This window comes from Suillus subalutaceus (genome assembly GCF_016647625.1).
Source record: "Suillus subalutaceus strain FC151 chromosome Unknown DFJ58scaffold_332, whole genome shotgun sequence".
Lineage (NCBI taxonomy): Eukaryota > Fungi > Basidiomycota > Agaricomycetes > Boletales > Suillaceae > Suillus > Suillus subalutaceus.
Genome location: NW_024540581.1, coordinates 4,179 through 25,087, shown reverse-complemented (window position 1 = coordinate 25,087; position 20,909 = coordinate 4,179). Strand labels below are relative to the sequence as shown.

Genomic DNA, 20,909 nt, shown 5'->3' with positions numbered 1-20,909 from the left:
CCATTGTTACACTGGGACAAGTGAGCAGTCAACGCAATACATTCGGAAGACATATCAGGACTGGCAAAGTCATGAGGACACCAGTTTCTGCAGGTCGACCCCGCGTCCTCAACAGCCTTGGGATACAAACGTGAGCTATCATGATTGCCTATTCTCAGTGTCACTTATATGTGATTTCTCAGTTCCTTTGAGCATATATCGAGCGACAACCAAATATTCTCCTTACTGAAATGTAAGATCAACTGCCAGCGGGAGATTTGTGGTGTCGAGGTTTCGATTGCAATAGTAATTTCAAGAATGATACGTAGACGAGGGTTTACACCAATTGACCCCGAATTCAGTTCTAGTAGATAGAATTCAAACACCGCTGTGTATGCGTTTGGGCGGCGATTCTGTATCTCATTTCCGCATCGTGAGGCGAGTGCCGAACTGTGTCAATTTACCAGAACTTTCCACCTCGATTTGATTTACCTCTACTTCGGACCGTCATTATAGTGACCTAGGGCCCTGGCACGATGGGGTTGCGCAGAACTATAAAGGTGGAAGCGCCTACTACTACTACTTCTGCCCGCCCCATCTGCTTTCCACCATGGGTTTCAAAGACGCACTAGCAGATGCTTCGCGTTATCGCAATGCATACACCCTCGCCCTGTCTGCATCTATGGGCTCTATCTTCTACGGTTGGGACACTGGACTCATGGGTGGCATTTTAACCCTCAAGTCTTTCCAGCATTACTTTGGTATCGATAAATTGTCCGCATCTGATCAAGCCAATTTCAATGGAAATATCGTGTCAGTTATGCAGGCCGGATGCATGTGCGTCATTCGGAATATGATAGAACGCTTCGCTACTCATGCTATTGTCTTGAATTTTCCAGTTTCGGTGTCCTGTTGACTAGTTGGGCTTGTAGTCGCTTTGGGCGGAAACGGTCTCTGATTGCTTCGGGCGTCATATATATCGTCGGAAGCATGATTCAATCCGTCGCTGGCCTCGGAAGCAGCCAGGCTGTCGCTCTTCGAGTGCTATACTTTGGCCGCGTCTTTGCTGGCATCGGGGTGGGCATGGTATCCGCTCTAGCTCCCTCATACATATCAGAGTGCATGCCCAGACACATTAGGGGGAGGTGTACCGGCCTTGTCCAGTTCTCTAACAACATCGGTATGATGTTGAGCTGTACGTACTATCCATTTGTAGATGAAGTAATCCTGGATTGATGAAATATATGTTGCAGTCTGGGTGAACTACAGCGCTTCTATCAACATCCCATATAGCGACATGCAATGGCGTATGCCTTTCTTAGTCCAGCTTGTCCCGGGTGTCCTCTTCGTTTTCCTTATGATTCCACAGCCAGAGTCACCCCGTTGGTTGGTTGAGCAGGAGCGCTACGATGAGGCCGCAAGGACGCTTGCATATGTTATTCGAACGTCAGTCGATGACAACGTCGTTCTTCTTACACTCGACGAGATCAAAGCGGACTACATCGGCAAGCAGCGAACATCTTTGGTTACCCAGTTCCGCATGATGGGAGAGTCACGTCAAATTGCGCTTCGCTGCTCGATCCCTTCCATCCTCACCTTCTTCCAGCAATGGACTGGTACAAACGCTATCAACTACTTCAGCCCGCAGATCTTTGCCGCGCTTGGTATCACCGGTACAGCATCTGGCCTATTTGCAACAGGAATATACGGTCTCGTGAAAGTCGTCGCAGTCGGTTTTACCCTGGCATTCGCTGTGGAAAGTTGGGGGTCGCAAGCTGTGCCTCTTCGTGGGCGCCGTGGGGCAAGGTTTGTCCATGCTCTGGATTGGCGGCTTCGGCGCCATCCACCCGCAGAGTACTATTGTACCTGCGAGTTACGTGTCAATCATCGCCGTCTACCTCTACGCAGTATTTTTCTGCATCGGCTGGGGACCTCTGCCGTGGGTCGTGGCCAGCGAAGTTGCCCCCAATCATGTCCGCCCAGCCACACTTACCATCGCGATCAGCATCAACTGGTTGTTCTCGTTCACGATATCACGCCTGACGCCGGTGATGCTGGAGAAGATCACGTATGGGACATTCCTGCTCTTTGGCGTGTGCTGCATGATCATGGCAGCTTGGACGTATTTCTTCCTGCCTGAAACGAAGGGTTATGCGTTGGAGGACATCAAGTATTTGTTTGAGACGGATGTGATAGTGAGGTCATTGGAGGACGCGCCTGGTGGACGCGTGTTCCTTGGAGGCAAGCGAGCAACGCCTGTGGAGGACATCAGGGGAGGGGCAGATATCGAAGATTCGAGTGACAGTTCCCAAAAGGGAGATGAAGAGTGTATTGAAGAATCCGATTTCTAGAATTGATTGTTACAGGCTTGACTTTCTTAAAGTGCTCCTGTGTACGCTTCCGACTCCTGAAAAGTCTATTCTACCTCACCGACTGGTCCGGGAGCACAATGATTGAACTATAGTTCCCACGGTTCCAATGTCAAGTATGTCAAGGACTCGTGCACATGAATTCACTGATGGCATGCCGAAGATTCGTCGTTGGTAACTGTCGGTAACGATCATATGATTTTGGAGTCATCCTTTTTATAATAAGTTTATATGTTCAATATTGTACTTTCAGGCTCAAGCTGATTCTTGACATCACCATGCGGCATGGCGGACTTGCGGTTGGTAGAAAACCGCTTTGTTTTGTCAAATCATCGACCACAGTGGGGGAGTGCTCGGAGGGACCTCATTTGTGTCAAGACCCACTTTTTAATGACCAGGTCGACCGTCGGAAGCGTACGAGGTCCAACCGGAGAGATGCCACCTTTGTTGACTCATCTCTGTGCAACGTCTCAAACGCCAGACTGTTCGAGTCAACCCGTCGACCATGGGTCCATTCACACGACGGTCGTGTCCAACACTCTCCCTGATGGTAGCATGCTAGCACAGGTATGGGGGCCATGGGTACGGGTACGGTGTAGAGATGTGCTACCCGCCGTGACGAAGTGCCCATGGCCCGGGAATAGCGAGGGTTGATTCGATCATATCTCTCGAGACAATATGCACACGATATGGCGCCTTCAGGACGGCGATTTATCTTGAAGATTCTGAGGTATTTGAAAAACAGAGCCTCTACAAGGGGTTCAGCGAAATACCATCTGATTTGATGCTACGATCAGATAACGTGTAGCCTTTTTACGTCCGTTCAATGCGCGAGCAATCGTAGAATCTTTTAAACATGTGCGTAGCTTCCTTGATTACAAAAATAAGACGGACTCGTTGGATCATTTCCTAGTATATTGAAGCGTCATTATTTTTCACATTAGAGGCTCTGACCAATTTTGTAGCCCAAGAAGTCTTTTTGGCTTCAGGTCAGGCACTGTGGGGATGTAGGGAGGGGTTAATTTGTTAGTGTAAGTGACGCTCTCACGCCCGGAGACTCACCACGGCTGAAGATTACTCCGCCTCAGTGGCTGACCTGCCCGAAGAACGCATCGCTTGTAATGATCAACCGAACACCTCTTCCTCATGCATACCCTTGACTGACCTTGTCCATAATTTGGAATGTCTACCAACACGTGACAATAGCAGATGAGCAGCTCAACCTTTTACAATCGATTCTTCTAGGAGCGAGGCGACTGTCAGGATTGACTTGATCATCTCGCCGGATTATTATCATGTTGGCTGATCCTTTTTCCAGAAAAAGCTGAAATAGCAGGGAGTGCATCATCGAGATCCCTATGCTGTAGGCTAGCCGATCAACGTTTGCTTCCCTTCTTAGAACGACCTACCCTCATTACGCCGTGACATCGCAGTGGTGCATCTCAATTGGATGTCGGATAACAGGCCGAGTGCGAGACACTATAAGATATCGGGCACGCACGGATTGGAGTTTCACTCGTATCCCACATCACATCATGATGCTGGAAGCTCTTACCAGGAGTGCCAACTATGCCGCTGGCGTCGTCACGGTTGTAGCAATACTCTTCGTGCTATACAAGAAATTCACGTTATCGAGAAGGAAGGGCATCCCGCTTCCACCTGGACCTCCCGCCCGTTGGTTCTGGAGCAACGCTTTACCTGCTGTGAAGTGAGTTTTGGTAGTGTTATACAAAATATCAGAGGTTGATATAGATCGTCTACTCAGCATTGTCTATACGCTGACCAACTTGGTTCGAGAATATGGGCCGATTGTGTCGTTCCGACAAGGTAGCCAAGTGATAATTGTCATTGGCACCATGGAGGTAATTTGCCCATACCTCGAGCTTCCTCCGACAATGACCATGTACCAGGCAGTCGCAGACATCATGGAGAAAGAAGGTGCATCACTGGCAGATCGACCTCGATCCGTTGCCGCGAGTGAGATGCTCTCAAATGGAATGCGTATCACCATGGCTCGTTCCGGAGAACGCTTCCGGCGGCTCCGGAAAGCAGTGCACCCTCATTTACAGGCAAAGGCGGCAGAGGCATACAAAGATATGCAGCGCGAGAACGCGATGGATTTTGTATTGGATGTGCTGAATGACCCGACGAACCACCAGAAGCACGCACAGCGGTACGTCACTACCAATGCCTTTTGTGATCCTTTCATAGATATGGTACATCAAGGTATGCAGCATCAGTCATTCTTCGGGTGGCTTATGGGAAGTCTGCGCCCACTGCCAACGCCGATCCCGAAGTTGTCCGTATCCACAAAGTCGTCGAGCGCTTTCATGCCACGATTCTCCCAGGAGCTTATCTTGTCGATCGTATGCCCCTTTTGCGCTACTTGCCTGGTTACGGAAAACAACTTGATGAGTGGCATCATGAGGAGCTTGAGCTATTTAGGCATCAGCTGGGGCGCGTCAAGAGCGAAGTCGTAAGGGGCTCTCTCTGTTTCGATAAACGTACGTCACTTATATCTTGTTGTACGCAGGATCAAAACAAAGCTGGCCCCTCTTTCATCAAATCACTATTGGAGAACACCGAAGAACACCGACTCTCCACAGATGAGATGTCGTATCTCGCCGGATCACTCTTTGGGGCGGGATCTGATACGGCAAGCCATGTAACTTATTTATCTCCGCGAACTTATCCCTGGTTCAGACTGCTGTTGGAATTACCGCTACTGTTATGGCTGCGGCGTGCCACCCACTGGCTCAGGCAAAGGTACATGAAGAGCTCGATATGGTCATCGGGTCAGACAGAAGTAATACCAAACCAAAGAGTTAAAAAGATTTGATTTCTCAATTAATCTTTCGTTGTAGCGCCGACATTTAATGATTCAAGCTCGCTCCCTCAATTGCACGCGTTCTTGTTGGAAGCTTTGAGATGGCGACCTATCGTTCGCATAGGTAAAATCAAAATTCGGCCCGCTCCTGTACGATGCTGACATGTGCCTCAGGATTTCCCCACCGTGCAACCAAGGATATTTTTTGGGTCAGTGTCTTAATTTGTTGTAATCCGCGTTCTGATTCCAATCTGCAATCAGCGAGGATACTGCATTCCAGAGGGTGCAACAGTTTACGGTTGCCATTGGTATGGTGTTGTTTCACGATGTACACTGTTCCGTTAAGCGCGTGTTTTTAGGACTCTTTCTCGCGATCCTATCGTCTTCCCAGATCCTGAAATATTCGATCCCCAGCGCTGGCTTGATTCAGAAGGTCGCCTTAAGAACAATAGTATGAAGTTCATCACGTATGGCTTTGGTAGACGGTAAGTCGTGCCGATATCGGTTTCCTGACACCGATCAACGAAGTTCATTTGTCATTAAAAGTGTATGTCCCGGCCTGCACCTCGCAAACCAGTCGATGTACATTACCCTCGCACTTCTCTTGTGGTCTTTTCGCATTGTTCAACGACCTGACGCACCGATCAATACGCACGCTTTCGGTGACGCGGTCATTCCCCATGCAGAGCCATTTGAAATCGACTGTCATTCCCCGGGTCGAGGTTGCGAAGCTGAGAGCGATGATGACGGAGGGGTGTACAGATTAGAGTGTTTTTGCGAAGTGTAATATCAAGGCCCTCGGTAAAGCAATGTTTAACGACTTGACGCACCGATCAACACCTACACGCATGCTTTCAGTGACACGGTTTTCGAGGGAACCTGAAAGTATGCTCACGCTGAAACGTGCTGCTGATAGTCTCGCAGATATCCCTGGCCTGATGTTAGAGGCCACATTCGTGTTTGCCTCGTTGGCAACAGGCCTCAAGGATGATATCATTCTCAAGAGTCAACACACAACATATGCGAGCTACCCTTGTTTCTTCCTCTGAGGTCCACACTAGCGTGACGTTCGTGCGGAGAGAAAAAAACGACTTGGTTCAACGTGAATAAATGTGCTACGTTTGTACAAGGATGTGATTAAGGGAGAGAATTCGGGGAAAGTTTTCGGGCGAAGGCATGTAGCACCTCCCGGTCTCGAAGGGGCTTTAGCCTAAGGGGGAAAGGTGAGCTGCGAGGGCGGGTGGGCTGCCTCGCTGTGTCTTGGCTAAATCTACCCCTTCATGGAATCAGGGCCCAAGGATATTTTAGGATTACCAGTGCTGTAAGTGTTAGCGAGGCGCTGAATCGTGCAACCGCAGGATAGAAGAGGGAGAGGAGGGCGGGGAAAAGAAAAGCTATGTCGACGAAGTGCACGGGGTGAACGGTCGTCGCAGCAGAGAAAGAAGAGGTGCGAACGTTGCGCTTGCTGTTCGCTCAAAGACTTAACTCTAGTTCCTCCACTCGTGCCTCGCTACGTAATAGAGTGGCAATCTTCGAGGTTCACACTGATGCGGCCGTCTTGGGTTCGGCGGGGATGGGCAGGCGTTGTTTTGTCCCAGAGGTTGCGTGAGTCGTATCGTTGGATGTCGTGCGAGAAACGGCCGAAGAAGATGGTGCAGGCAGACCGGCCTCGAGTACCTGCGCCCCGGAAAAACCCTTGTTGCGCTGGTCCTGGTCCTTACCTTTGTCGGGCGACGGAGATTTGTCGGCCCTCTTCAGGTTGTTTTCCCGTACTGGCGATCAAGAACGGGAAGCCTGACGGCGTAGCTCGTATGGGTCTCTGTAGCTGGCCCTTCGGTGCTGCTGCTGGGTAGAAGATGACTCGGCAGCGGCTGTCTGCGCGGGTTATCCGCACCTGACCAGACCTTGAGATCATTGTCGACATCGATGGGGTCGGAGAGCGTGCCCACAGAGACACGGGGATGAACTGTTGAAGAGCCCGCAGAAGGGCGTGCAGTGGCCCAGTGGAGAGGTTTTCGACGAGTTCGAGGGGGGCTGGAGTCCAGGCTTGTTGTGGGACTGCGTGGACTACAACGGCAGACAAGGCGTTTAGGTTTCGGGGGTGGCAATGGTGTGCCAAATGATGGAATGGAATAAGCCGAATATGCTGAAGAGGGCTTAGCCTGATCACAGCAGGGGGAGACTACGCGAGCGGGGTTTCGGGCACAGCCGTCTTGTATTTCACGCTCAGCTAACTTGTTAAGAACCCTATTGAACCTTGCAAGCACATGTCCTTTGCGTTAGACGACCGACGACAACATGCAGACACGATTGATGCCATGACAGCCAACTCAAAAGCGAAATTTTCCTCGGTCTCGGACATCATTGGTGCTCTGCAAAACATCGTAAGTACCCAGTTTTCTAGGCACTCGTATTTGCATATAGTAATAAACAATTTGCTTCAGCTCGCTCATTCACAAATAATTGTATGTCAATTGAGTTTAATACATGTATCGATGTCATTGATTCACGATAACAAGATACCAGATTTCGAAACCTGGTATCCTGTAGTTAGCAGTACGAACTACTCTGCCTTCAAGCTCGATTACCAGGTCATCAATACTATCATTACCGAACACCACCAGCATCAATTGGATGCAGTATCCCACGAAATCTCACATTTTGAAACGGTCATAGATGGTATCAATCATATTCACCAGCAACTGGTCGCGAAGAAAGACAAGATCATTCAATCCATGAATTTGCACAAGCGACTTATATCAGCTCTCTGGCACTTGCCAACCGAAGTCCTATCCCAGATTTTTGCTCACTGCCTCCCGATTGAGCACCGCTTGTCGCCCGCGTCAAAGGCAGTTCCTATGGTGTTGACAAGAATATGTCGACGATGGAGGGAGGTTGCTGTGAATATGCCCAGTTTGTGGCAAAGACTGTACGTGGGCGAAGACTGGCAGCAGGCAGCTTTCTGCTATGAGTCATGGCTCAAGCGATCACGAGGGCGTCCGCTCTCGTTGGAACTCCAATGTCACAAAAATAATTGGACCGAACTCCGAAGCCTTCTTCAGCCCTACATAAATCAAGTCTCATCTCTGTCTCTTGATTTTTACCAAAACGTCCCCCAACTTGAGGTTACGATATCAGACTTCCTCGCACTTGAGGAGTTGACCATATCATTGGATTGGTCTGATTCTGCGGCTTGCGTCGTCCAATCTATCTCGCAACCGCCGTGCACTTTACGCAGTCTCACGGTAAGAGGAGTGTTCTTCAACATGGAGTACTCATCTACCTTCAATCCTGCCTGGGCCCGCCTCACAAATATCCAGATTGACCTAGACGACCCAAGTGCATTTCCCCAATTGCTCCGTTTATGCCCCAGCCTCTCCTCCTTGACGATATCTACATCTTTTGCCGCCATGAAGGCCCTGGAGCCATTCACGCACACCCAACTCCAATCCTTACGGATTAATTCCAACGATCTTTACGACGACGACGCAGAGTATCTTAACCTATTCGATACCCTCTCACTCCCCAATCTGCGCGCTCTCGAAGTTTTCGATATATACTCGTGGCCTCATGAGGAATTCAAGGCGTTTTTGACGCGGTCAAAGTGTCCCCTGGAGAGCCTGACTTCCGACTTCGAAATGTCGATAACAGATGAGCAGCGAGCGGAATACGTTGCCCTTATTCCTTCTCTCCAAAGTACTAGTACTTAGTGATAAGGATTACTCCTTGCATTAGAGGTTGCTTTGCGTAAACAGATTTGTTACGGATTTGCGAAATGACAATATTCAGCTTCAGACGGAATCAGACCTACACCGTTATGATCTATGTATTCTACGCGACTGATTTAAACTCAAATTCTATAATGACTTTTAGGTGCTTTCCATGATCAAGATGAGTCGCTGACTTTGGGGAAGCACCACGCTGTACTAGTAGTTTCGGATACAGGTACAACGCACGCAAGGTACACATACCGCTCAGGATAAGTGCCAAAGAGTAGGGAACTGCACCATGCGAAATAAGCACACCTCTGCTCTGAATCGATAAACTGACGGTAAGTCCGTCTCGCAGCGCGTGTCAGTGCTAGTGGTTACTGGTAACAGAGTGCTTGAGAATTCGAGGCGTCGAACGACTCTTCGGAACCAAACAAGAGAGCGGGAATCGGGTCCCACACAAATATTCCATACCCCAGGTTCAAGCCCGGCCCGGGGGAAGTTTTAGGGCAAGAAACTTTGCAAAGAATGTTACGCTAGTAGGATAGACGGACTGCCGGATAGTGACGTACCGCTTGTCCAAATTTCCGGTATATATGAACGGGGCTTAGTCATATATTCAATTCGCCGGTGACCTCAACTTCCACGTCGGAAAAACATCTCGCTCGCGATGTTCCAAAGCGCACTTCGGACATCTGTATGTATTTCCGTCAGTTGTCCTCATATTTCGTGTATCATAACATTTTCGTCAGCTTTCACTCCACAGGAGCACTGTTTCCAGCTGTCTAAGGTCGCAAACATTCCGTCGATTTCTATCTCAGGAGTCTCGCACGAAAATACAGGCTGCAGTGACTGAATACCCTGTGGTACTGTTCATGAAGGGCAACCCAGAGCAGCCTATGTGCGGTTTTTCACGAGGGGTCGTGAAGATCCTCAGCGCTTTCGACATTCCACCTGAAAAGTTCAAGACATATAATGTCCTAGAGGATCTAGAGCTCAGGACCGGAATCAAAGAATTCTCGTGAGTTATGCTTCATTTGATATTGTCACCGAGCCTTAGGTGCTTCTCTTGCAGGGAATGGCCAACCATTCCACAACTTTATGTGAATGGGGAATTTGTAGGTGGGAGTGACATTGCTCTAAGCAGTAAGTTGGGTCGCATTACTGTATATACTTCCAAACTCAAGTTATTCAAAGTGTTTCAATCGGGAGAGTTGGAAACGCTCCTCGAACAGCATGGGGTTATTCCAAAGGCAGTCGGAAAGTTGAGACCGTACCCGCACCAATACCGTACCCTCCACGAGCACATACCGACCCGTCAATTGGGCGGTTTATGATCAGAGACACCGCAGTACACCACGGGTACATTGCCAAGAAGAGTGCATTAACAACAATCTAATAAATATTACTACTTTTCCTTATTGTCCTCCTTAGCTTGGACTTTGGTTAGAGGCTAGAAGATCACTTCTTCCCCAGGCTCCGAGACAGAGAAAAGCACCAATTGTTGATGGTGTGAGTCGGTTGCGAGTAGAGTGAAGTAGCTGTCAACCCTGCGAGAAGACACGTTCAACCGCAGTTGATGTCGCTGAACGAGATGATAAATACTGATTGATTGAAAGAGGATTCGAGGGTGACATATTTGGGACAGAGAGATAGTCTATGTACGTAGCCCAAGAACTTGGTCTTTCTATAAAGGACAGATGATCGTTGCTTAGTAATTAAGCTTTCTCCCGTGCTCCCAACTTGCATGTCTTCCGTTCCAAACGGTGCAGACATCTCTGCTGGTACTCACCCGGATCTGTCACTCGGGTCATTCGTATCAGGTCCTAGTACACCCGGCAGACCACTCCGTGCTCCGTCAATATCATCACCCGCTCCCAGCAACGGTGATGGCCCAGACACACCCCTTCCACGCGCACGACGTCCAAGACAAAGCGCACCAGGAGGAAAAGGCGCTGCTTTATCCTTAAGAGACCAAGAAAAGGTAAGCCAAACCCTGTCACCCAACTCTATCTAAACTAACCTACATAACAGCACATCGACTCTCTCAAAAAAGAAAACTTTAACATCAAACTACGCGTTCATTTCCTTGAGGAGCGTCTGGCGCAGCTTGCACCAGACCAGATCGATGCTGCTCTCAAACAGAATATAAATCTCAAGATCGAGGTCCAGCAACGTGGCCTTGAGATTAAGAAACTCAAGAAACTCGTCTTGGAGCTCGAGCGCGAGTTAGAGCGTCTTCAGCGTGGCTCAACGCGCGACCACGATCTGGAGTCACGGCTGCACGAGCGCGAACGCGATTTGGAGACACAGCTACATGAACGGGAACGCGATCTTGAGATGCAGCTCCAGGAGCGCGAGCACGAGATCAGGGAGTTGAGGAAGGCCCAGGTTGTCATCGAGCGCAGTGGTGACGACTCCGTAGACCTCAGATATGCACGCAAAGTCGAAGATCTGCGTGCAGAGAATGAAGAACTTCGTCGTGAGCTCGAGCAGCGCGATCAACTTCTCATTGTACGCGAGGAGGAGAATGAAGCTCTTGCTGACCATGCTGATCGGTTGCAACTAGAGGTTGAGGATATACAGCGACGGAGAGAGGCTGAGAGCATTGAAAGGAGTGAGAGTCGTGCTCAGATACTTGAGGAGAGAGAAGAACGTGAGGCTGTGGAGGACGATCTCAACGCAATACGGGATAAGCTTGCCGCCGCCACCATCGAGCTACAACAGAAAGAGGATGAATTAGAGCTCAAGAACAAAGAGATCGACGATTTAATCCAGGAGCATGATCGTGTCGTTGATGTTGTCGAGGAGGAGTGGAGAGGTGAAGTCGAAGAGGCCAGGAGTCAGGTCGAAGAGCTCAGAGATGTTTGTTTCATTATCTTATTTGACTTTCGTCTCTCACCATCGTGCAGGTCCTTGCAGAACGCGAAAACGAGGCAAGGGAACTCCGCCTCAACATCACAGAACTTGAAGCCAATACCAATGACCTCCATGCCAAGTTCGAGGCCACACTCGCACACCTCGAACAAGAAGCAGAGGAGAAAGATTCCGAGCTCCGAGCTGCAAACGAGGAGATCGAGCACCTCGGAAAGCAAGTATATGCGCTCGAGGAAGACGCAGATCGCATGGCTGAGGATCACGAACGTCAGAGAGAGGAAGACGCAGTCGAGCATGAAACACTAGAAGCGCTCGCATCTGCGCTCAAAGATGTACGTCCGTCCTCATCTTGGAAATTCAAAAGCTCACATATCACAACAGAAAGTCTCAGGACTGAAATCCCAACTCCAAGACCTCCAAGAACTCTACGACCAATCTCTCCAAGACATGCACGCACACCGAGCCCGTCAAGAAGAATTAGCGAACCACATTGAAGACCTAGTAACCGAAGTGAAACGAGAACAAGAAGCCCGGGAGAGTCTTGAGCGCGAATTCGACAATGTCGAGAAGACGCACGAGTCTGAGCTCCGACGCGAACACCGTGCGCTTGAAGACAAAGACTCTGCACTGCGCAGTGCTCTCGATGATCTTTCACGCGCACAGTCCCTCCTCTCACAACGCCAAGGCGACCTTGAAGCCGTTCAAAACGCGCTTCGGGACATGGAGCAGCGGTCTAAAGAGCTCGGGGAGACACATACAACCGCGCGGTTCTCATTGCAGCTAGAAGTCGACAGACTGAAACGTGATGTCGACCGTTTAGAGGACGAACTATCTCGTACTCGGAAAGATGTGGGCGACAGAGAGGGTACGACTCGCGATCGTGAAGATCTGGTTCATAAACTGCAGCTCGAAGTACAGCAGCTAACTACACAACTCAACACTCAAACTCAAGCGCGTCTCAATCTCTCAGAGAAGCTTGACACCACGCAGAGCGGTCTCAAGACCACTGAGGCAGAGTTGTTTGGGTATAGGACGAGAGTGAATGAGCTGGAGACGCGGTTGTCTAAGGATCAGCGGACGTTACTGAGTACTGAGAACCAGTATCGTGATCAGCTTACGGAACGAAATACGTTGCTGCTTACGATATATCAGTACATGGATAAGATCCTCGGCGTGGACAAGACTCCCGTAAGTCCCTTCATTTCTCTCTAACACGTGTCACTCACTCACGATACATGATATTTCGCAGAAGAAAGGCAATCAAGCAGAAACGAAGCCCTTTACCAATTTCAGCGTCTTCCACGACAACCTCATCACGCGACTCAAAGCTCTATCCCAGATCCAACTCGACTTTGAAAAACGCGTCAAAGATGCAGAAGGGAAATTCACTGAGAAGCTTGCTGAAATGCGGAGACAGCTTGATGTGCGGTGGAAACAGATTGACAAGTTTGAGTCGAGCGTAAAGGCATATGGTGAGGCAAAGGCTACCTGGAGACGAAAGTTCACTGCAAGGGAAGGGGAGATTGAGGGGTTGAAGGTGAGTGTTTTCATAAGTGTTTACGTTGACTTTGATTAACACTCTTACTCTTACTCTGCAAAGGCCACCAACGCAGAATTAACCTCACAACTAGTGACAGCCCGACGACCGACCCAAGGCGACTCCCAAGAAACAAAGACGCTCCTTTCCCGCGCAGTAAATGCTGAGAAACGCCTGGTGGTGGTTCAAAACCAGCTCCTCCTAAGCGAAGAGAAGATTTCGAATATAAACCAAAAGACGACTACGGCTGATCAGAAATGGGAGGCGAGGGTGAAAGAGTATGAGACAAGGTTGAAGGCTGGGGAAGAGAAGTATAAAAGGGAGAGACAAGGGGCGAAGGAGAGAGTGTTGGAGTTGGAGAATCAGATGAGGTTTGTGTCTATTATCCTCTCTTTCCCTTCTCGCCTTTTTTCCCGCTTCATGTCCAAGGTCGTGTACTGACGATTTGGCATGATAGGAGTCTAGAACGCCAGAACGAACTCGCTCAAAAACGGAGTGTGCAACTGGATAATGTGGCAGAGGCAAATAAAGCTCCTTCACGGCCACGGTAACGATACCCTCCTTAATGCTTGTCGTGTCCACAATGTTCTCTCATGCGTTTTGTGTAGCGAAGGTGTGCTCTCACTTTCGTTCGGTTCCTGACTTCACATTCTTGTATTAATCGGTATCGTACATCTCGTGTATTTTTGTTTTTTCTTCTGCTCTGGGACAATTGTCATGGTTCCTGACTCGTGCATTGGCCTGGAGGGTTCAAAGTGCACATGATATGAGTGAATTCTTCCTGCCTCGAAGCTCATTACAATGGCGTTCGTATCATGAATGAAAGGATTATATGAATGATGCTGATGGCGGCTATCCTTGCATTGACAATTGTTTGAGCACGAAGTCACGAGGCACCTAGTTTGTTGTTATAAGTTGCAGGCACGACTTGACAATTAGCAAACACACCTTGATCCAAAGTATATACTGCGGAAGGAACTGGATAGGGGCGCGTGTCCTCCCAAACGGACTGGGAAGCTTTAGTAGGTGCAGAGTATCGTACTCGCAGTCCACCAACACGATCTTTAACAGCTGGAGCTCTGGTTGCTGGCCGACTATCGGACATTGTATTCAGAAGATGGCGAGAGAAGCGCAGAGGAGTGTGGTGTCCCGAAGACCGCTTGAGAGTGACATGGATCGGAGGACTGTTCATGAACCTGTTGTCCGTTGGGGCGTCGGGGCTGGTCACGATATATATTGGCCCAGGGCCCGCTCGGTCTTGCGCCGAATATACTATGCTGGACATCCAGATCACTGGAAAGGCACGTGGATGAAGTATTTGACCAGAGAAAAGAAAGAGGCTGACAGTCGTAGGGACGTCTTTGACGTAAGTCGGTCTGTTAGACCCAGTCCCGCAATTGATTACTCACAACTTTTCAGATCGATGGGAGCGAATGGACTCGATGAGTGAACTGATCTCAATTGAAATGCGTATCACAAAGTCATGCATTGCATGACCCCGCAGTGACAGGCAACCAGCTTTCATCCGAAATCACCGACGCAGGAATGGTGGCTGCAGGGTTGCATCACATACTCCACAAGCTTTGGAAGCCAATGTGATATGCGATACCATATTACAGTTAGTGAAATGCATGCCATTTCTTCAGGATGAATGACTTACTGTACTTGTGACGATTCGGACGGGTTGGAAGATGTATTAGATCCACTCCATCACTGGCAGAATACGATTCATGTAGGCTTCTAAGAACGAAGGCAATCGCGGCATGCTATGATAAGTATGATGGGGTTTGACATGATGAAGCGACATTGCAACCGCAAAGTCAAATCGTTGTCAAGAAAGAGGAATACACCAACCTCGATGGAACTTTAAGTTTAAATATAACGTTCAGCCTCACATGTGTCCTGGGCGCCTAACGAGACGCAAAGCAGCCCAAAATGTACGGTACACGCACTTCTGAAGCTTAGATCAAGACACCCACAACCCGACAGGCGGCAAGTGCACATTGACTGTACCGACACCATCCACTTCTAGCACAATGGCGGAAGCAGCACAGTCTATCATTCAAATTACCACACCCAGTCGAACATTCAAGGGTCATGAAGATAGTGTCGTGGCAGTCGCAGTCTTCCCCGATGGACGCCGTATGGTGACGGGCTCGCATGATAAGACACTTTGTCTGTGGGACTTGGAAAACGGTGTTGTGTTGAAGAAAATGGAAGGGCATCGCGATATAGTAAAAGGAGTTGCGATATCAAGAGATGGGGAGTTGATAGCAAGTGGTGATGACAGCGGAGAGCTCATCGCCTGGAACAGAGACGGCGAATCTCTCGCCCAACCAATGAAAGTCCACTCCAAACAGATCTGGTCACTCGATTTTTCTTCGGATGGTACAGCGCTGGCGAGTGGTTCATGGAATGCCATCACAGAGCTCTGGAGCACAAAAACATGGCAGGCGCAAGGAAATCCAATCAACTGTGGTTCACCAGTCCTGTGCGTTCGGTATTCCCCGTCTGATGAACATCTGGCCATCGCAACAACGAGCAATATCCAAATATGGAACTCAGGCACGATGGATTGCATCGCAAACTTCCAGGCACAGCCTACCTTCCATGGAAATTGGAACGTTTCACTCGCCTGGACGCTCGATGGCACACGGCTTCTCTCAGCGGGCATTGACCACTATTCCACCATACGGGAGTGGGATTCATCGACGTGGAAGCAGGTCGGTGAGCCCTGGAAGGGCCATGATGATTATATCCATACCATTGTCATAAATCCTACTGGCACCCTGGTCGCGTCCGCATCTGATGACCAGCACGTTCGCCTCTGGCGGTATTCGGATCGACGAACCATAGCCACATTCAAGCAACCATACCACATGTACTGCGTCGCCTTCCCTGGCATGGATGACAAACACATCCTCAGCGGAGGTAAAAACCGTGACATCTCAGAGTGGGCAGTACCTGTGCTGGAGGACACTCTCCAGGAACTGGCATCAGAGGTAAGTTTCTGTTCATTTCCCATCTCTCCATCATCTCATTTTCTCCAAGGACGTGTTATCGGGGGACGCTTCGAAGGCACGAGTGACAAATAATGTGAGTTCCTGTTCATTGTCTGTCTGTCCGTCCTCTTGCACAGCCTCAATCTTGATTCAAAGGCTCAAGAGTCTGAGTGCAAGGCATGTTTCCAGCCTTCGCTCTCTTCACGCAATCTAACCATGCGTGATGCAGATCATCACCATTAGCATGACGGCCCGCAATGCATGTATAACCGGGGACTTGCCTACAGCTGACAGGCTGCTCACTCAAGAGATCAATGCTGATGGCAACAATTACAACTCTTATGCGAATCGCTCGTTTGTTATGGCGCGAAAATCAGACTGGGACCGCGCGCTTCGTGATGCACTCAAGGTGAGATGCATCGTCCCGTCGTGATCTCTGTAAAACTGGCTAACTTACGTGGTGGCATAGAGCATCAGCATCCAGCCTTCCTTCGTGGGCTTTATCGCTAAGGGCAATGCCCTCTGCGGAACAATGCAATTTCAGGGCGCGATGAAAGCATTTGACCTCGCATCCACGTTCGTGGACGCAGATTCGAATAAAATCCACCTCCTACTGTTGATTAAGGTACGTCAAGTTTGTCTCATACCCCCGCCGCTTACACGACGGTTGTCAGGCTATCGCCCTTTTCAATGCAAATCAACATGACGAGGCAATCTTGCGCGTCCAGGAGTTAGCCGCCAATTGTCCCAATGCCGATATTCTTGCTTGTGGTATCGTGGAAGTGAGTGGTCTTCGCTCAGTCAAGTCCACATTCTGGCGTTGACACTGATTTTTGCGAACTCGGTGCATCAGGTTCATCTACGTATCCAAATGGGACTCGATGCCTTACACGGCCTGCGTCACAACGAAGCTGCTGACTGCTTCACTACCGTTGTCAATACTATCATCTTCTCGTCTACATTGGCCATTCATTCCAAATACGATATCTTCGTGGTGGTAGGCTGATTCAATGCAACCTGTTTTTCACGTCCGACTGGGCTTTTTTTGTTTTTAGCTATTTGGGTGGGACCTCGAGTCCTTGTGGCGAACCGCACATCAGAATTGGTGCCATGCGCTCCTTCAGGCAGGTAGACTTCCAGAAGCCCTCGAATCGTATCGATACATGATGGAAAGGAGTGATGACGTTACGAAGGCAAATTGCCTTGAATGGTCCACTGGCAAGTCTTCACGATGTCAATGGGCACAATGCTTACCCAATTTCGCTCAGCTTTCAAGAAGGATTACAGTGCACTGTGTGCTGCCAAGGGAGTCGCTGATTTCGCTGCGAGTGGAGATGTCGCCCTCGCTGCCGGAAAATACGACAGAGCTATCGAGCTATACTCGGCCGCGATCGACATGGATTTTGCCACAGATACCGTCTTTGCAAACCGTAGTAAGGCTAGATTGGAAAAAATGCTATGGGATGATGCACTCCTCGATGCGGAAAAGGTGCGATGACGTCTGTCGTTTTGTAGACCATGCTCATGTTGGTGATGCGTAGGTCATCGAACTCAACCGTTCATCTAACCTTGGATATCAGTTGAAGCATGCAGCGCTTCATGGCACGCAACGCTATGATGAAGCGATCGAGACCTTCCAGACCATGCTTTCCAAGTCGGAGGCTCCCAACGCACCATTACGAGGTGCGTCTGAGTAACACACAAGTCAAGTTACTTGAACTCCTTCTACAGAGCTGTGCTGGCAGCATGTCTCTCTATCTGAAGCAGAATGTGCTATTCAAAAGACAATTGAAGCCCAACTCGACAACGCACCGCATCGTCTACTCAACACCTTTACTGGGCACTTATCTGAACGTATGGCACAGATCAATGCCTTCAGAACGAGCACAGAGTACAAGAAACTTTTGTCGTCAACAATGAAGCATGCAGACCTTCAAATGGAGCACATCCGAGATGTGGTGGCGACGTATTTCCGTCATGTCATGCTATCGCATAGGTGGGAAGGGAAGGAGCTGCTACTGGACGACATCCAAGACAAGAACGTGTTCGAGTTGAAGCCCGCTGAGGGTATCGCAAAGTTGCAGTCATTCTGCAAAACAGTTCGTGATGCAGGGTATCGCTGGGCATGGATTGATACATGCTGCGTCAACCAAAGCAACAATGTCGAGCTTCAAGAATCGGTCAACTCCATGTTTTCCTGGTATCACCATTCAGCGCTCACAATCATCTACCTGTCAGATGTTCCGCCTTCATCAAAGTCTGGCGCACTAGCGAGGAGCGCCTGGAACACGCGAGGATGGACGGTTCAAGAATTCTTGGCCCCCAAAATCGTCCTCTTTTATCAGAAAGATTGGTCTTTATACCTCGGTGATTGCTCTCACAACCACAAGGAATCTTCCATGATCATGCAGGAGATGAGAGAAGCGACAGGCATAGATTCACGAGCCCTGGTCACCTTCCGTCCGGGGATGAGAGGAGCCCGGGAGAAACTTCAATGGGCATCTACGCGTGTTACCACGCGGCAGGAAGATATTGCATACTCATTATTTGGCATCTTCGGCGTCAACCTACCTGTAATATATGGAGAGAAGAAGCAGAATGCGCTTGGCCGATTGGTGCAGGAGATCGTAGCTCGTTCGGGTGACATTACCGCCCTGAATTGGGTGGGACAATCATCCGAGTTCAATAGCTGTCTACCTGCAGACATTACTTCATACAGAGCACCGCCGTGCCCGCTGCCATCTCTTCAGATCTCGGGCTCCTTACTCCGACATAACATACCTGTTGATTCGGCTTTGAAACTTTACATCTTGCTTGACAACCTGAACGCTCCTCGTTTCGCGAATTGCAGATTGCATCTGCCATGCATCGTATTTCGTGTCACAGCAGTCCGACGCCAGGAGATAGATTCCAGCTATGAAGTCAAGGCGGACAGGCTTCAAGACCTGCAGATCACCACGGAGGACAAACTGGTTCAGTTCTCGTCACTACAGCCCATCATGCAGACTTTCTTGCTTGTTCGTCCGTGGAATCGACTTCTCGAGCTCCCTGACTTTGCGGACCTGTCTGGCTCGGCAGAGCTTGCAGACAACACGGAGAGCGATGGGGATTATTGGTCTGCACCCTCATCTCCATTACAGGATTCCCAGGAGTTGGTTGATTTGGAATTGAGTGGTCGAGCGTTGCGATTGGCTGTTCGCCTTGGACAACCTTTTAGCGCATTTTTGCTGGCGCAGCAGCGCGGTGGAGAATACAAAAGAATCGCGTCAGATAACGATATTATTGCACAAGTCAGAGACAATTCCTCTATTCCGGACATGATGGACGTTAGGACGCTAGAGATATTGTAGTGGTATGCATTTGTTGTAAGCAGAGATCTTTGGGGAGTTTTTCCTTAGTACTGTGACAGGTGCTACTTTGTACTAGGGGTATGATAGCTTGGCCCTACCACTACAGGAAAGTAGTAGTCTTCTAGTGCACCTCCTTAGCTGCATACTGATCACCAAGTGACCACGATTGTGAATACCTTTACTTGGGATTTGGCGCCTAGGCTGAGGCAGGCCTGCACTAGAACTGTCAGATAGTGACATGCAAAAACAATAAGTCAATACCCTCGCTTTTGTTTGCTTAATGATCAAGTTTTACGAGTACTTACTATATGTAGTGCCTGAGTGACGTAGTCAGCCAATGAAAATCATTCATCAGCGCTTAGTGTTTATAGTCCTCGAAGTCGCCTCGAACTTCGAACCTCAAAAACCTAGATTCTCGCAAGATAAGCACATCGAAATGATGCCAGCAGTGTCTGTATTTTGCATTTAGGAATCCTGCTCCACACCGATTATCGCAGCTCGGTCACGTCGTGATTCTCTAAACGAGCACCCACAGTACATCTTGATTCTCAGTACTTGCATCTAGATCCTGATTTGCGATCGAGGGTTCCTGCAGCTGTATGTACCTTGTTTGATGTTTACTCAAAATTTTCTTTTGATTGTGTATTAGAAACAGGAAGACAATCATGATGCCTCCGTGGGTGGTAATTCATTACGACAAGTTGACGACACTCATATGTCGGCTCCGAGTGCAAGGACAGTGATATCATAGTACTCTGAGAGCCATCGTTATCAATGCATCATGGAGAGCATTACTCTGTAAGAGAACTTTAGAAACGTAATATGTGTCGTTAACTTGCCCTTTAACGCTGTCAAGCTATTTTAACGCATCCATGGGAAATATGAACTTGTGGGACGATATCTAGTTGACCTGATCACAGCTTTTCTTCCACAGCCAGCGAGTGAAAAACTGACATGTTCAGCTCACGTCCTCCTTACTCAATCTCAGGCGGAAGCGGGACCATTTCACTGCTTCCATTACTTCTGGCAGCCAACGCCGCGCGGCGCGAATATCACTGCTGTCTAGTAACTTGAAAAGACTCAGACTATCCAACCCTGCTTCCCTGCCATCAGATTCATTTCCGCAGGGTCTGTCGTGAAGTGCGTGTTCGAAGCGCTCTACAGCAGTCTCTTCTGGCATGCCGTTTGGCCGTTCAGCTCAGTGTGGCAGTAGTACATTGTCACGTGAAACACGGCATTCGACGTAACGATCGTTGAA

At 49.2% G+C, this 20,909-nt stretch overlaps 5 protein-coding genes across 5 annotated transcripts; all 5 read left to right on the top strand.

Annotated features, from left to right (window-relative positions):
- Window positions 1–384: 384 nt before the first annotated feature.
- On the top strand, window positions 385–2,387 carry DFJ58DRAFT_825339 (general substrate transporter). The gene is made up of 4 exons (XM_041392175.1): window positions 385–816; window positions 879–1,174; window positions 1,233–1,732; window positions 1,755–2,387. The coding sequence occupies exons 1-4, from the start codon at window positions 590–592 to the stop codon at window positions 2,328–2,330; spliced, it is 1,599 nt and encodes a 532-aa protein (XP_041235230.1). The 5' UTR covers window positions 385–589; the 3' UTR covers window positions 2,331–2,387.
- A 1,403-nt stretch (window positions 2,388–3,790) lies between these two features.
- On the top strand, window positions 3,791–6,033 carry DFJ58DRAFT_281609 (cytochrome P450). The gene is made up of 11 exons (XM_041379653.1): window positions 3,791–4,056; window positions 4,114–4,210; window positions 4,259–4,521; window positions 4,575–4,824; window positions 4,882–5,004; window positions 5,052–5,154; window positions 5,213–5,299; window positions 5,350–5,384; window positions 5,437–5,483; window positions 5,535–5,660; window positions 5,722–6,033. Exons 1-11 carry the CDS (start codon window positions 3,884–3,886, stop codon window positions 5,960–5,962), a joined length of 1,545 nt encoding a protein of 514 aa, XP_041235229.1. The 5' UTR covers window positions 3,791–3,883; the 3' UTR covers window positions 5,963–6,033.
- Window positions 6,034–7,395: 1,362 nt separating this feature from the next.
- DFJ58DRAFT_281604 (uncharacterized protein) lies at window positions 7,396–9,030 on the top strand. The gene is made up of 2 exons (XM_041379652.1): window positions 7,396–7,559; window positions 7,620–9,030. The coding sequence occupies exons 1-2, from the start codon at window positions 7,443–7,445 to the stop codon at window positions 8,883–8,885; spliced, it is 1,383 nt and encodes a 460-aa protein (XP_041235228.1). The 5' UTR covers window positions 7,396–7,442; the 3' UTR covers window positions 8,886–9,030.
- Window positions 9,031–9,440: 410 nt separating this feature from the next.
- DFJ58DRAFT_750642 (thioredoxin-like protein) lies at window positions 9,441–10,592 on the top strand. Its single transcript, XM_041387756.1, has 4 exons — window positions 9,441–9,582; window positions 9,638–9,906; window positions 9,961–10,031; window positions 10,083–10,592. The coding sequence occupies exons 1-4, from the start codon at window positions 9,556–9,558 to the stop codon at window positions 10,220–10,222; spliced, it is 507 nt and encodes a 168-aa protein (XP_041235227.1). The 5' UTR covers window positions 9,441–9,555; the 3' UTR covers window positions 10,223–10,592.
- Window positions 10,593–14,077, top strand: DFJ58DRAFT_825318 (uncharacterized protein). The gene is made up of 7 exons (XM_041392174.1): window positions 10,593–10,869; window positions 10,920–11,750; window positions 11,798–12,094; window positions 12,144–12,950; window positions 13,012–13,299; window positions 13,363–13,670; window positions 13,757–14,077. Exons 1-7 carry the CDS (start codon window positions 10,633–10,635, stop codon window positions 13,848–13,850), a joined length of 2,862 nt encoding a protein of 953 aa, XP_041235226.1. The 5' UTR covers window positions 10,593–10,632; the 3' UTR covers window positions 13,851–14,077.
- The last annotated feature ends 6,832 nt before the right edge of the window (window positions 14,078–20,909 follow it).